The 14,614-nt window shown below is 56.7% G+C and overlaps 1 protein-coding gene across 2 annotated transcripts; it reads left to right on the top strand.

Moving 5' to 3' along the window:
• Positions 1-3,489: 3,489 nt before the first annotated feature.
• Ptp4a3 (protein tyrosine phosphatase 4A3) lies at positions 3,490-13,704 on the top strand. 2 transcript variants are annotated; one of them, XM_003473293.5, is made up of 7 exons: positions 3,490-3,642; positions 6,468-6,781; positions 7,229-7,380; positions 8,974-9,066; positions 10,760-10,890; positions 11,633-11,707; positions 13,188-13,704. In XM_003473293.5, the coding sequence occupies exons 3-7, from the start codon at positions 7,276-7,278 to the stop codon at positions 13,303-13,305; spliced, it is 522 nt and encodes a 173-aa protein (XP_003473341.1). In that variant the 5' UTR covers positions 3,490-3,642; positions 6,468-6,781; positions 7,229-7,275; the 3' UTR covers positions 13,306-13,704. The 2 variants fall into 2 exon arrangements, with proteins under 2 accessions (XP_003473341.1, XP_013011601.1); XM_013156147.3 differs by having other exon boundaries at positions 6,468-7,380.
• The last annotated feature ends 910 nt before the right edge of the window (positions 13,705-14,614 follow it).

The following is a 14,614-nucleotide window of genomic DNA, read 5'->3' as shown; positions in this document are numbered from 1 at the left end:
GCCAAGATGGAACTCAGTGACCTCAGCCATGATGCTAGTGTCCATCTGCCCACTGGCCCCTGGAAGAAACTGTAGCTGTCTCGTCTCAGTGGAGTGACAGCCCAGGCAGAGTTGGTGGCTTCCCATATGGGCAGCTTCACTCTCTTCCCTTCACATAATTCTCCGTTCTTTTGCATTGCTTTGTATAAGCAACTGGAGGCGGTCTCCAGGGCTCCAGTCCAGAAGTACTGACTATGGTTAGAAGAGCAAGGCTCTGACTTACACCATTCCCCACTTACTGTTCTAGCACTGCTTTCTGCCATCCCGAGAATCACTGATCAGTGCATGGGTAGCGTTATACAATCAGAACACCGCTTGCTTATACAGTGCAGTAAGCACTTTTTAAAGGACGTCAAGTTTACCTAATACTCCATGTTCCTCGTATAGTTTTTCTAAGGCACCATTTGGGACAGAGTAAGTTTTTTTTTTTTTTTTTTAATAATAAAAGTGTTTTTTTCTTAGCAAAATCATTTGTTATGTTTTATTGTTGGTTATAATTTCTTCTTATTTTTGGTATTACTATTTGTAGTTGAGTCTCTCTTCTTTCCATACCTACTAGTCTTTTAAAACAATTTCTGTATCTTTTGTGAAGTAGGTAGGTGAGGGTGGTTTTGGCAGGCGAGGTTTGCCAAGCTGGTACCACCCCCCCAGGTGCTGGTAGATGTGTGTGGGGAGGGCTGCCTGAGCGGAGAACCCTGCAGCCAGCTCCTCCGTCTCAAGTCCTCAGAGGGGAGAACAGGTGCCATGTGGTGGAAACCGAGGCTTGCTCCTAACACCTCTGCTTCCAGGGCACAGCCCAGGCCCCGTGACCAGCTTAGAGCTGGCTCCTACTCGGAAGACGGCTTCCCTCTATGGAAACATCTCCATTTATAAACTCCTTTATGGACTTTGGATGCAGGCAGGGCTAGTGCTAGTTACAGGTTGAACCTGAATGACATGGCCCAAGGGACTACACCCACCGACCCTCTGGCCATCTCTTCCAGCTAACCTACTGCCTGGGATTTCTGCTTAGTCTTTTATGCTGATCCCACCCCAGCCATAGGTTGCCTGAGAGTCCTAGAGAAAGAGACTTGTAATTTGGGGTGTTACTGAAGGCAGAAAGCACAAGGCCTGCCGATGGGTAGTGATCACTGGAGGTGTGTGATCTAGCTGGGGACTGGACAGGATGGGTGCCCTTTGGGGTTCCTCCAGGCGTCAAAGGCTGAGATCCCACTGTGGGTTCTGCATGTTTCTGAGATCTGGACCTCTGCCTGGAACATTGGATCATTTATTCTTTCCACAAACAAGTGGGGCGCTCTTGGTGCTTGTGTGGGAGGTGGGGTAGAGCCAAAGGCTCCATCCTCTCCAAGTTAGGATACCTTCCCTAACTTGGGGCTGGGACTTGCTGTTCTGAAGGGCATGTGGCCCAGGAGAGAGGAGACAGGACAGGGAAGGGGAAGGGCAAAGCACCCGGTCTCCTTTGGAGCTTTGGGGCAGGGGCATGAGGGCCAGGGGTGATGTCCCTGGGGAGAGGTATGGGCCTGGCACTCTGGCTCCCCCTGACCCTAGCAGGCTCTGGCAGGGCTCCAGGAACCACTTCGCCTGTGGTATAAATAGATTTCTCTGAAAGGCTGGGGCTGCGCCAGCTGCAGCAGGTGCCCCCAAGCTCGGCCAGAGGGCCTAGGTGAGGGAGTGGGCCCAAAGTGGGGGCAGGCACGTGGACAATGTGTACAACCCCCACAGCATGGTGGCACTGGGTCTTGGTCCCAGGTCCTGGAACTTCCCAGCTCCCAGAGCTTGCTGAGATCTCTTACTAAAGGACCCCTTTTATGGGTGAGAAAACTGAGGCTGGGTGGCAAAGGGGCTAGGGTGGGGCTCAGAAGATCCATCTCCAGCTATGGTTCCCCTGTTCTTTTCTGGGTGACATGGATAGACTGTTAGTTTCTTTGAGCTGCTGTGATTTCCTTCCTGTCTGCCTGCCTTTTCTTCTTCCCTTCTTCCCTCCTCTCTCTCTCTCTATCTCTGTCTGATGGTACTTTGTGGAGCTCGATGCCTCTCTCTCTCTCTGATGGTACTTTGTGGAACTGGATGAGCTACATCCTTAGCCCTTTTTAATTAAGTTTTATTTTGAGACCGGGTCTCACTCATTCACTAAGTTGCCCAGGCTGGGCTTGAACTTGGTGATCCTCCTTCCTCAGCATTCCAGAGTACTGCAACTATAAGCATGCACCATTAGGTCCAGCTCTGCATTTTATCAGCACAGTGTGACTGAGGTTGGTGTCTGGTTGCTGGGGCAGCCGCCTGCCTGCACCATGTCCCACCAGGGTGCTCCAGGTGGAGAGTGGAGGGGTAGTGCGTGCCAGCACTGATCCATCCACTTTTCGGCCTCAGGGAGGAGAAGCTGCTATAAGAGGGAAGAGCCACAGCCTGCCTCAGTGCTGACTCTGCCAGGATAGGGCCTTGCTAGGAGCACATTTAGGAGTTCCAGAGCCCTGGCTTGGAGACGTGAAGCCCTGTGAGTCCTCTGGGCACAGTCGCTGGGTGTGGCAGGAGGCAAGGGAAGACCACATGGCTGTGCCAGGCTGGGCTAACCAGGGTGCTCTCTCGGGGAGAGTGGGGGGGGGCACATTCTCTGCTGGGCCCCTGGCTAGCTTTCCTGGTTCACCCCCTCCCTGTGCTGACCGCTGATTGCAGGGGCCAGGCTGTCTGATTGAGAGCTGGGCTCAGAGCTAAGTTCCCAGGAAGGCGAGGCCTCAGGGGACCCAGTAAACAAGGAGCTCTGAGTCCTGGGCACCCCACTCAGGGCCTCTGGGCCGGAGCAGGTGTGGAGGTGATAGTCACACCAGGTCTTACTGGAGCTCCCCTTCTGGGGAGCATGTCAGTTCTTGGACCTGAGTTCTGGAAACACTGCTGGGAGCACTGCTGGTGGGGGATATCAGGAACCAGGAGAGGGTCGTTTGGGGAGGGTGTCCTGAAAGGCTTCGTGGGATGGGGCAGTGCGTGTGGATAGGTGTGGTGGCAGATCCTGAGAGGACTCCTGCAACCTAAAGTGTTTCTAGAGCCAGTGCCTCAGTTTCCCCAGTCGTCTGCTGATGGGATGAGAGCAACCACCCATAGGGGTGTCGTGAGGGTCAGAGGAAGAGACAGCGTGTGCCACTGGGAAACGAAGGCATTCTTGCTGATGGGCTGATGAAGGGGTCAGGGGACTGCGGGGCTGGGCGACCCCGTGCTCGCTGGGCTGCCTGGACTCTTGCCGCCCTCCTCTCCGGGGCGAGAACCCTTCCTTCCGCTCGGCCTGCAGTCGGCCGGGTGGTCAGTGCGCCCGCGGAGGCCAGCGGCCGCTCCCCTTCCTGCGCCTGCCGCGCTTCCTCTTCCTCGGCAGCCTGCCGCCGCCCTTTGTTTCCCGCCGGCCGGGCGCGGCTATCTTTAGGCGGCAGGTGCGGAGCCCGCTATCCCGGTTGCCCGCCGGTCACCGCCCCCCACGTGACGCCGGGCGCTATAAATAGCCAGCCGGGCCGGGAGCAGCAGAGCCGGCGCTGCGGGAGGGCGCGCCCCGGTCTCGGGCGCAGCGCGGCCCGCCGGGCAGGCGCATGGAGGCGGCGGCGGGCGAGCCCTCGGGCGCGGGTGAGCCAGGAGGGGAGCGGGCGAGACCCTCCGGACCCTCGGGGGACCCTGGCCCTGCCCCGGGGAGGTGGCGCCCTGGTGAGCGGGTGGGACGCGCCCGCTAATGCCCCTCACCACACCCATAACCCCAGCGGCCTTGGGGGCTCCCAGCCCGCCGAGCTGATCTCCGTCCTGTCTCTGGTGGGAAACCACCGAGCCTAATCCTCCAGGCACTTCCTCCGGTATCAGTGGGTCCCGCGTTCGGAAGGACCCTTTCCTTTCTGAAGTCCGGGTGATTCAAACTCCTTAACTAACTGTGCTTGCCTGAACCTCGGTCTCCTTTTCTTAACTCGGGATTCAGTGTTGTTCCTACTGCCTTTGACTTGCGGCTGAGAAAACCCACTCAGCGCGAGGCGGGTTGGCTGAGGACCAGACAGTGTCCTTCTGTCTCTCCCTGGCCTGTTTCCTCATCTGGCAAAGGGACCGAGATGGGCCTCCCTTAAAGGGTTTTGAAAAGGAGCGGTTCTGCAGAAAGCAGAGGGCCGGGGCACTGGCCAGAGGAGGCTGGGCCAGGATCCCAGGAAGGGGAGGGCCCGAGGGGAGGAGGAGCTTAAGCTGAGTAGGATAGCATAGGTGGTGGGCATGGTGGGGGGCCAGCAGAGGGGGCCAGGTGGCCTGTGCCTGCTTACAGATGGAGAGTCTAGGGTTGGGCCACGGGAGTGTTCACTACCTGGAGTGGGGGTGGGCCAGCCTGGAGTTAATGGGATGGGGGATAGCAGGTGGGGACCACAGGTCTTGGGTCAGCCTTACCTGGGGGTGGGTGCGGGGTTCTGATAGCATCCTGGCCTCTGCCCCTGCAGCTGGAGTCTCTTGGTCCTTCATTTCTGGGCTTCTTGGTGACCTCACCTGGGGATGTGTGTTAGAGATGGGGGCTCTTGCCTAGGGCCAGCAACAGGTAGAATTGGGCCACATGAGGATTCCTGGGGTAGGAGGGCCTCACATCCCTGCTTTGCCTTCCTGGGGTGCGGGTCCAGACTGCATCGATGAGTGATGGGAAGTGGTGAAATGCCAGCTTTGCTGGGCCAGCTGGTCTAGCCCAGGCTCTGATGTCTGCTGCTGACCCAGTCCAGTCTAACCCTAGATTGTCGCAGGCCTCTGACAACTTTGGGCTCCCATAAGAGCAGTATGGGGGTGACTCAGGCCCCCTCTGATTGGCAGCTCTCAAGAGCCAGGAGGCACTGTCCTCTGGTACTGGGTAACAGAGCAGGCCATGTGTTGTGACCCTGGTAATCAGGTCTTCGGCCCCTGTGGATGATGGCATTAGCGCTCCCGAGTCCTATGGCCATCTTGGGCCTTTTCCCTCCTTTATTTTTATAAACATGAGTGTAACTTGTGCATGTGTACACACACACACACACACACACACACACACACACACACACACACACGTGCACTCACGCTAGTCCCAGGAGGCCCCCAGGTGTTTGTGTGCTGTCAGCACCGCTGGCTTCCGTCAGAGCATCAGATGATTGCTCTGAGTGGCACACAGGTTGTTAAACCAGGGACAAGACCCCTTCCTTCTGCCTTTCCCTCTTAGTGAGTGTTCCTCTTCTGGGGGTTGAGGCTGGAATGTGAATGGAACCCCTGCCCAGAGTCTGGGGGCACCGAGCCTGCCATGTTGTGGAGGACAGGCTGAAGAGTCCCTACCTCCCCGAACAGCTGGAGCTGGGACAGTGGGCCTGTGTCCACGGCTCAAGTCCAGCAGTGGTGCCTCCGAGACCAGGGTCTCACCATGACCCTTCCTTACCCTGGCTGTGGCTCTGGGACCCCAGCCGCCTGATGGGCAGCTGGAGAAAAGGTCACTGGGGCGGGAAAAGAGGTCAGAGGTGGTGGGCATGGAAGAGATGGAAGACTGCCACGAGAGTCTCGGCCCTCACCTCACCTGTGAGGTGTCTTTTCCTTGGGTAGAGGAGGTGAGGTGTGGACACACAGGACTTATGGGAAATGGGAGTTGGGGTGAATCCATGGGACTGGAAGGGTCTGCTGACCACCGAGTCACAGTGGAGAGACCCTGGAAGCATCTTTTGTGTTTCTTTGTTGTGCAGATAGGGAAACAGAGGCCCCGAGAGGCCAGTCACATACCCAAGGTCTCCTGACCCTTCTGGGCATAGGAGGGAGCTGATGCTCCTGAGGACTTTCAGAGCCGTTTAGCTGAGGAGAGAGAAGGGGTGCAGGTACTGAGGGCTGACTTTATGACCCCCAGCAACATCCTTTCTCAAGGCCCTATCACGGATAGACCTCACTACAGGCCACCTGTGCTGTCACCACCCTGACATTTGCCTGGCAGCTGTTCCACTCTGAACTCCTAAAGGGCAAGGTGGCTCATTTTCCTCCCTGCTGGACCAGCCTATGAGTAATCAGGGGTAGAGGCAGAGGCCAAGATGGGCTCCCAGTGGCTCCCAGTGGGTGGGTCTCACACTGTCCTGAGTGATTTTCCCTGAGGGTGGGCCATGCAGAGTGATCTGGACTCTGCCAACACTCAGTGGCCAATAAGCCTGAGAAAGAGCGACTGTCCTGAGTATGTCTTCAGGGTAGACTATCTGGTGACTCAGGCAGGGCCAAGCTTGGGGGCAGGTAGATCTGGAGTCTGCTTGTGGGGCTTCTGCATGTTGGAGGGGTGTGTGCCTGCTAGCCTTCTCTTCCTGTGTTCCACCTCACCCATCCTGGTGACTGTGCCTGAGTGTCCTTTCTCCTTAGGACCCTGGGCCAGCTCTGTCCTTCCTTGGGTTTTCATATAAGGAGACTGAGGCAGAAGGAGGGCCATTCATTTCTTTCTCCTCTCCCAGATGTCAGCTGCTGAGGACCAGCCTACAATCTATGGAGTGGCCCTTGTGGGCCAGCTCTGAGCACTGCCGTGCCCAGCATTGCCCTGAGCCTGCTGCTGAGGAAGCCACGTGCCTCTGGCCCTCACCATTGCCCTTGCCTGCTGATGGCCTCTGCTGCCAGGCCTGGGGTCAGCTCTGCTGACTGAGCCCCTTCCCCCCTCAGGACTTATCATACCCCAATGGGGTAACGTGACCAAGGGCCTGTGCACCCGAGACCTCCTGCCTGCCACAACTGTGACCTCTGCCTCAGGGCTGCCAGAGTTGCTTCTGCTCAAGTTCAGTTTTCCTCCAGACTTTGGGGGTGTGGAGCCCACATTGGAGCAAAGGGGCTGCTCTCCAATGCTGAGAGGGTGTCCCCAGAGAAGAACCCACCTTAGACATTGCATAGTGGACCTACTCACTCGGGGGTTTTTAAATGTTCTTTGGATGGTTGTTATCCCCTTTATTCTCGGTTATACCCGGTTTACTCCCGGTCTCTGAGAGACGGGAGTTTGGAATTGCCCATCTTATTTTGGGGGACTGTTTTGCTCCTTTTTGGGGGTGGTGGGATTGGGTTTTTTTTTTAATTGTACAAACATTGAATGGCCTCTTTCTCTTTCCCAAATATTTGTGCAGAGTGTAGGGTTGGGTTTAAAAAAAGATCCTTTCTCTCAGACAAGTATTAGGGTATTGCTCTACTCAGTTTTCTGAGGCTCCAGGGGGCTCCTCTGGCTGTATCCCAGGTCCTCTCTGCAGCTGCCTCCCACCCTGCCCTCTGCCTTTGGGAGGCATGGCGCGGATGAACCGGCCTGCCCCGGTGGAGGTGAGCTACCGTAACATGCGCTTCCTCATCACACACAACCCCACTGATGCCACTCTCAGCACCTTCGTGGAGGTGAGTGGGGCTGGGTGGGTAGCAGACAGGGGTTTGGGGAGCCTGGTAAGTGGTGAGGGGATGGGTAGCTGTCCATGTCCAATCCTCTCTGTGTGCAGCTGGACACAGGTGCCTGTTACAGGGTCCTGGATGGGGCATATGGAGATGTTTGAGAGGCTTGGGAGTGGGGAGTCTCACGGTCCAGTGGGTTCCCTGGGACCAGCATGAGAGCAGTGGGGCTTGAGCCTGTGGGAATCCAGGCAGGCAGAGAGGTGAGGACTCCATGTGATGGGGTGACACCCAGGCCCCATCTGAGTAGGCCACAGGAGTGAGAGACCGTTGACCCTTGAGGGATGGCAGGAAGAGATGCCTGCTGCCCCAATGCATTTGCAGGATTTGTGTTGGGGACAGACTACTAGAGTGGTCAGTGTATTTGCAGCCCCAGGGCCATTTACAGAGCTGGCAGCTGCATGTGGGCCAATTACAGAACCCATTACAGAGGCACTTTGCAGAGCCATCCCTCAGCCCTCCCATCCCTGATGGGCCTGTCATAGTCAAGTGGGGATGTGGATGTGAGAGGGCACGGGAAACTGTGTAGGGAGCCTGGTCCCAGCCCCCGAGCTTGGTGCCTTGCTGAGAGCAACTGCCCCCTCGCACAGCTGAGACCCTTGGGACAACAGCAGGGCATGGGGAAGGAAGTAAGCACAGCACTGTGAGTGACTGGGGGAACCAGGATGAGGGCTCAGTGCAGGCCCAGGTTCACGGTCCAGGGAGTGATTAGCATCAGGGCCCAGTGTGGACCGGGGCTCAGTGCGTAAGCAGTGTCAGGGATGGCTTAGTCTGTGGCTAGATTTAGGGCTCAGTCCTGAGCAGGATGGCAGCTTCCTCCACTGAAGGTACAGAATGGTTCAGAGGGATCCCTTGGCCTCAGAGGCGGCCACCCCTCTCCCTCCCTGTATTCTTAGAATAGTTGGGTCCTGGCCTCTCTGTATCTGGTGTCCGCATTGCATGACCAGTGCGACCCAGTGATCCCTCATCACTCCCAGAATATCTGCCGGGAGCAGGTGGGGGTGGCACTGGCCCTGCCCGTGCCCTTGGGTATAAATATCCCTTGTCTGGCTGTGAGCTTGATGACCTTTTGGCTGGTCAGCATGGGGTTCCCGTGCGTGTGCAGCACCCCTGCTCAGGCTGCCCTGCTGGCTCCGAGGCCTGCTGCCCGTGGGGCCTGCCCCTCAGAGGCCCATTCAGGCCCTGCCTATTGGGAAGCCAGGGCTTTTATCTAGTGAATGAGACCCTGCTGGTGGAGTTGGGGTGTTGAGTACTGTAGTGGCTAGGGGTACATGCAGTGCGCTGTCACAGCTTTGAGTGTGAATGATGGTGAACAAAGATGGGGATGCCTACCTGTCTTTAGGTAGCCGAGGAATAGGCACCTGGGACATCAAGTGAGACCGTCCGCCAGTCACTGTCTTGCTGTGGAGGACACAGCCCTGGAGGGGGCACCGAGGAAAACACAGTCCTGTCTTTGACCTGAGGACACTTGGACATATCCTAGCTAGGGGTTTGGTCCTGAGCCCCCAGCCCTGCTCAGCCTGTTCCTTCTTGACACCCTGCCAGGACCTGAAGAAGTATGGGGCTACCACAGTGGTGCGAGTGTGTGAAGTGACCTACGACAAGGCCCCCTTGGAGAAGGACGGCATCACTGTTGTGGTGAGGGGGCCCAGGGGACATGGTGGCTGCCCTGGGGGTAAGGCTTTGTAGGCTGGTGGGTATTTCTTGCTGAGAGGCCAGTGCATGGTGTCCCTTGGGTGGCTGGTCCGTAGGTGTGTGGATACCTGGAGGAGGTCAGAGGTTGGGATGTGTGACCCAGAGTAAGTTACTCCTCCTGAACTCCCTTTTCTCAGACTTGGGCCATGAAGCAAGGGTCAGGTTTGTTGGTTGAAGCCATGGCTCCTGCAGTTGGGTCTTATGTGTTGGCGTGGGGTGTGTCTGTAGCCCATGAGGTGCTACCAAATCTCAACCATAGGGCAGCCTGCAGCCTCTTATATGGTTCCATCTTGGGGAAAGCAAGGCATGGGGACTGTATTGATCTGAGGCCACATAGTTTGTGACATGACAGTGCCTTGGGGAGAGGTGCTCATATCACATCTGGCCCTGCCTGCCAGGTGTTTGCCATGGGGGTGGCCTGAGCCCAGCAGCCCACATGGTGGGGAGCATGGCCTGCCCAGGGGCCTTGTCTCAGCCTCTTACCACTTCTTGTCTGGGGCTCTGTTTCTGGGCAGCAGATGGGCTGGGGAGGCCCTCTGTGGAGGCTGTGGGGGACCCTTGGGGCTGTTTCCTTGGCTCCCATGGCCCCACGGACCCAGTTCATGTGGTGGATGGGGTGGCTCTGTGGCCATCTGCCTGTGGGTTGAGCCACAGTACCTATGAGGCCCCCCAGCCCCTGGCAATGGGCTTCGTACCCAGGAGCCGGTGCGCAGTTCTCCATTCACCTGTCCACAGCTGTTACTGTGTGTAGCAGCTACTGCCTGGGAGTTGGAGTGTGTGTGTGGGGAAGAGTCTGTTCTTTGGGGTCACAAAGACCTAGGCTGAATTCCACCATTGTCCCTTTCCAGCTGTGGGACCTCACGGGCCCCTCTGAGCCTCAGGGTCCTCACCTGAAAATATAGTTGCTTAGAAGGATTTGAGATAAAGGTACAGAAGCACATCTTAGCGCAGGGCACCTCAACAGTCTCCCCTCCCCTTCCCCAGCAGCAGGAGGCACTGGGGTTAGATTTAAGGCAGTACTCATGGGCCCATGTGGTTTCGCCCCAATAGCAATCTACAGCAGTCCCTGTGCACCCGCGTTACCAATATGTGAATGTCTTGTCCCCCTGCAGTACATGCTGGACGGGGCTGCCTCTGCTGGGGACTGTCCTCACCTCCCCAGCTGGGGATCCAGCTGGTATGCAGAGTCCAACTCCCAAAAACATGGCCTTCACTGCACACCTGTCTTTATGCTTTGTGACACCTGGGCTGTGTGGCAGCCCCGGAGGCTGGGGATGCAGCAGGCATGGGTGCCAGGCTTGTGTGTTACTGCAGGGGACAGGTCCCCTCAGGCCAACCTCAGGTATTCAGGTGGGAGGGACCACTTCTAGGGCTGGGTTGAGGTGGGCAGAGGGCCCCCAGGCTCCCTAGGAGCTCACACTCAGAAAGGATGGGGTGATTCAGTGAGGTACTCCGGTGGGTGCAGTTGAAGTAGGCAGGATCAGAGAATTAGTTGTTCACAGCAAGGTGCCTTTAGCCCCACCAGCCCCTCTTGCTAGCTCCTGGCATTCTCTCCCCCTCCCAGCAGGCACAGAGTGGCAGGGTGGCCACTCCCACCCCTACAAGTTGGGGTCCTCATGGACTGATTTACCCACAGGACTGGCCATTTGATGATGGGGCACCCCCACCCAGCAAGGTGGTGGAGGACTGGCTAAGTCTGCTGAAGGCCAAGTTCTGCGATGATCCTGGCAGCTGCGTGGCTGTGCACTGCGTGGCAGGCCTGGGACGGTGAGTAGGGGAAAGAGGTGGGGGTGGAACGGGCTCTAGTCCTCGGGTGCTGCTGTTGCTGGGAGCTCTCTCGGAGCTTGGGATCTTGTAGCCAAACCTCACTTTCCAACGTGAGCCACATCCACATGAGCATCCCAGAGATCTGACTCCCCAAGGTCAAGGCTTCCCTGACAAGCCTTCTAATGGCCTGGCAGTGAGGAAGTCCTTTCCAAAGTCTGGCCTGACACCCTCCTGCAGTGGTTGCTCCCCTGTGCTCCTCCCCAGACACATAGGTACCCCGGTGAACTGGGCCATGAATGGATTTCTGCTCAGACAAGGATCAGCAGCCTAGGTCTACTTGAAAGGACCGGGCAGTGGGGTCCTCTATGTTGGTCAGAGCAGCAGCTGATTGGGGTTCCCAGCAAGCCTGTATTAAGAGTCCTTACCCTGAGACAGACCTGAGCTAAGGCCTTCATTTGTGTGCTTGTTTATCCCTCTGTGACACATTTTACTGATGAGGCACAGAGAGGCAGTCCACATCCCCTGGGTTGCACAGGAGGGACAGGAGAGAGTCAGGGTCTGGACCTGGCAATGGGGCTGGTCTCCAAGTCAGTGCCCTTCTCAGGGGAGCTGGGGAAACTGGGTAGGTGGGGGTCTTGTCCCTCTGAACCCCCCCATACCTTGCATCCTCAGTAGGGAGCCTGTTAGGGGACAGCCAGGGTACAGAGACTCAGAGAATACCAGCCCAGCTGTCTGTTTGCAGGGCTCCAGTCCTGGTGGCATTGGCCCTCATCGAGAGTGGGATGAAGTATGAAGATGCCATCCAGTTCATTCGTCAGTGAGTGGCCGGCTGTGGGGCTCAGTGGGCAACTGCTTGGGGGCCTGGGTTTTCGTTGTGGCCTCTCTTCCCACATCCCTCTCTGGTGGTGCAGCAATCTCCAGCAACCCCACTCCTGCCACAGGTCTTCTCTCTATTCACATGACTCCCTTGGCCTGAGGCTGCGTGGAGTGGCCAGGGGCATCCCTCCTACCCCCGCAGATCCTGTCTGCTTAATGCCTCTAGTGTTTTTACTTTCCTCATTGCTGAAACAAAGTGTTTGAGACCCAGAGTTAAAGGTGGAAAGGTTTATTTCAGCTCTCAGTTTGTAGAGGTTTAAGTCCTTAGTCAGCTGGCTCCAAGGCTGGGTGGCATGGCAGAGGGACATCACAGAGGTGAAACCACTCATGATATGGCAGGCATAAGGCAGCAAACAGCAGGCAGCAGCAGCCTGCCTTCCATCTTTTATCCCATCTAGACTATAAGCCTTTTGGGTGGTGCCACCCACACCCAGGTGAGACCTCTGTTTTCAATAAATTCATTCAGTCACACCCAGAACTATGATAACTCCAACAGTGGGCTAAATTGGTACCACATGCCCTTAATCCCAGTATCATATACCCTTGATCTGACAGTTGTGAACAGTCCCATAGTGGATGAGGTTTTAGGGGAACATCTACAAGCTAAAACATCTGGTGACCCTGCCATGTGCAGAGGACCTTGGGTATGGTCCAGCCTCTCAGTGGGAAGCAGGAACCTCAAAGCCTTCCAGTGTCTTATCTATGCACAGAGACACCAGAACCAGGGCCTGGCTGTCCCTCAGCCTGTTGTCTGTGGCTTGGCCCCTCTCTAACCTCCTTGGAGATTTCTAGCCAGCTGTCTTCTAGTCACTTGGTGGCTCCCCAGGGAAGGCTCCTATCTGCCTTACTCAGCCAGGCAGGGACAACAGTGGCTGACCCTGTCCCCTCAGCCTGTGTGTGTATGTGCATGTACACGTACAAGTTTGATGTGCACATGCTCTTGGAGGTTGTCCTGAGACAGCCTCTGCCAGGACTCAGGCATCTTCTCAAGACATGCTTGTTCCTAGCTTGCCACCTAACATGGTTTTACTGCAACTGCAAGTATACTAAGGGGCCTGGGTGACATGCACACAGAGATAAGGGTATGAATGCATATACACTCTCAACACATTGTACCAGGACACACGTGCTCGCATACATGGGCACGTGTGCATACGTAACAGTATACATGTGGGTATACTAGTACTGTTTCTCTCCAGGCTCTGGGCTATAGTCTTGAGCAGGACTGGCTGCACGGAAAGAGTTAGGCCTTTGGGTCACTGGTACCCCTCATCTCACCTCTGCAGCCCAAGCCTGTGCCAGGCAGGCAGGGACAGTTCTGTTGGTCATGAGGCGCAGCCCCAGGCTTTTGTCCTTTGTGTGGGTGGACAAGTGGTCAAGCCGGAGCCTGGGCGACCTTCTGACTGATCCCATTTCCCCAGGAAACGTCGTGGTGCCATTAACAGCAAGCAGCTCACCTACCTGGAGAAATACCGGCCCAAACAGAGACTGCGGTTCAAAGACCCAAACACACACAAGACCAAATGCTGCATCATGTAGCTCAGGCCTTGGCCAGGCCTGGGCCTGTGGTGATTTGCCCTCCCTTGTCCTGGTTGACCTCCATTGGTCTGTCTTCCTGTGCCTCCGTGCCCCTGTGTCCCAGGAGTGAGGCAGCTGTGTGTTCTGTGTCTTGGCCTCGTGTGCCCCTCTCCTGGGCATGGTGTTCCTGAGATTGGTCAGCCCTTATCTCTGGACCTCCTGCCAGTGACCTCCAACAAGCCCACCGCTACCACAGGTCTCTTCTCTCACCTGGACATGGTGGTGGGTGTATTTTTAACCACTGGGCCCAGCCCCTCGGGTGTGGTCCCTTACCCTGCCCTGTTCTTGGCACCTTAAATTATTTGATTCTGGAGCAGTCAGATGCTCTGGACACTCAAAGGCAATAAAACAGGAACCGTGGTCATGTGTGGAGAGTGAGTACAGGGCCAAGTGGGGGTGGATGGTGGCCTTGGGTCTAGGAGGTCCCTAACAGGGAACTCAAGCCTGTGTGAACCCCATATGCTGGGTCCTGTGGTGCCCCCTGGTGGCCATGTTGGGACCATGCACTCGAATTTAGGTCCGCATTCCTGGTATACCAGAGTGGAGCTGGGTCCCTAAAGGATGGCGGGTTGCAGTTTTGGGGTCAGGAAGTTAAGAAGGGAGGCTGGGTCACCAGTGTTGCTTCTCTGCAAGTCAGGGTAGGTTTATGTGGCAATTTTGGGGCCTTGGGTCCACAAAGAGGGGAAGGTTTCCTATTCCACCTCCAGCAGGGTCTGTGTGTCCGCCTTGAAGGCCAAGGGAAGTGGCCCAGCAAGAGGTGATGTGAACAACAGGTACAGAGGCCACCTGCAGCTTAGGGCAGAGGAAGGTGAATGCTGTTTGGGGAGGGAGCTGCCTATGGGCCTGGCTCACACCATATCTGCTTCTGGGTGTAGGTTCCTAATATGACGGCTGCCTGCCTGTGCAGGAAAGAGTGTAAGGGGCGGGGGCACCCCTGGAAGCGTAGGCTCAGGGCTTACCTGGCTGAATGTGTAGAGGGGCTGGGAGTGCATTTGCCTTAAGGCCCTTAGGCATTGACAGCCACCTGTGGGTGCCACCTACAGACCTGCTCTGACCATTCCTCCTGGCCACTGCCTAAGCTGGTACTTTCAGCCCTAGAAAGGGGCCCAGAGCACTGTCCCTCTGCATCTGCTGCCCAGCCTTTGGCCATCCCCTCCCCAGAACCCCACCGTACCAGTTTCCCTTCTCTCATACTACGCCCTCTGTGATGGGTCCCCAGGGCAGCTGGGGTGGGGGTGGGGGTCTCATTTGGATTCCCAGAGATCACTGT

Source organism: Cavia porcellus, unplaced genomic scaffold, assembly GCF_034190915.1.
Source record: "Cavia porcellus strain 051 isolate PalLab524CR breed Dunkin Hartley unplaced genomic scaffold, mCavPor4.1 scaffold_19, whole genome shotgun sequence".
Classification (NCBI taxonomy): domain Eukaryota; kingdom Metazoa; phylum Chordata; class Mammalia; order Rodentia; family Caviidae; genus Cavia; species Cavia porcellus.
This window is presented reverse-complemented; position numbering and strand designations above follow the sequence as displayed.

Coding starts and splice junctions, on each gene's coding strand:
- Ptp4a3 (XM_003473293.5), top strand. CDS start 7,276: ATGGCGCGGATGAACCGGCCTGCCCCGGTGGAGGTGAGCTACCGTAAC. Junction 7,381..8,973: donor CTCTCAGCACCTTCGTGGAG/GTGAGTGGGGCT, acceptor ACACCCTGCCAG/GACCTGAAGAAGTATGGGGC. Junction 9,067..10,759: donor AGGACGGCATCACTGTTGTG/GTGAGGGGGCCC, acceptor ATTTACCCACAG/GACTGGCCATTTGATGATGG.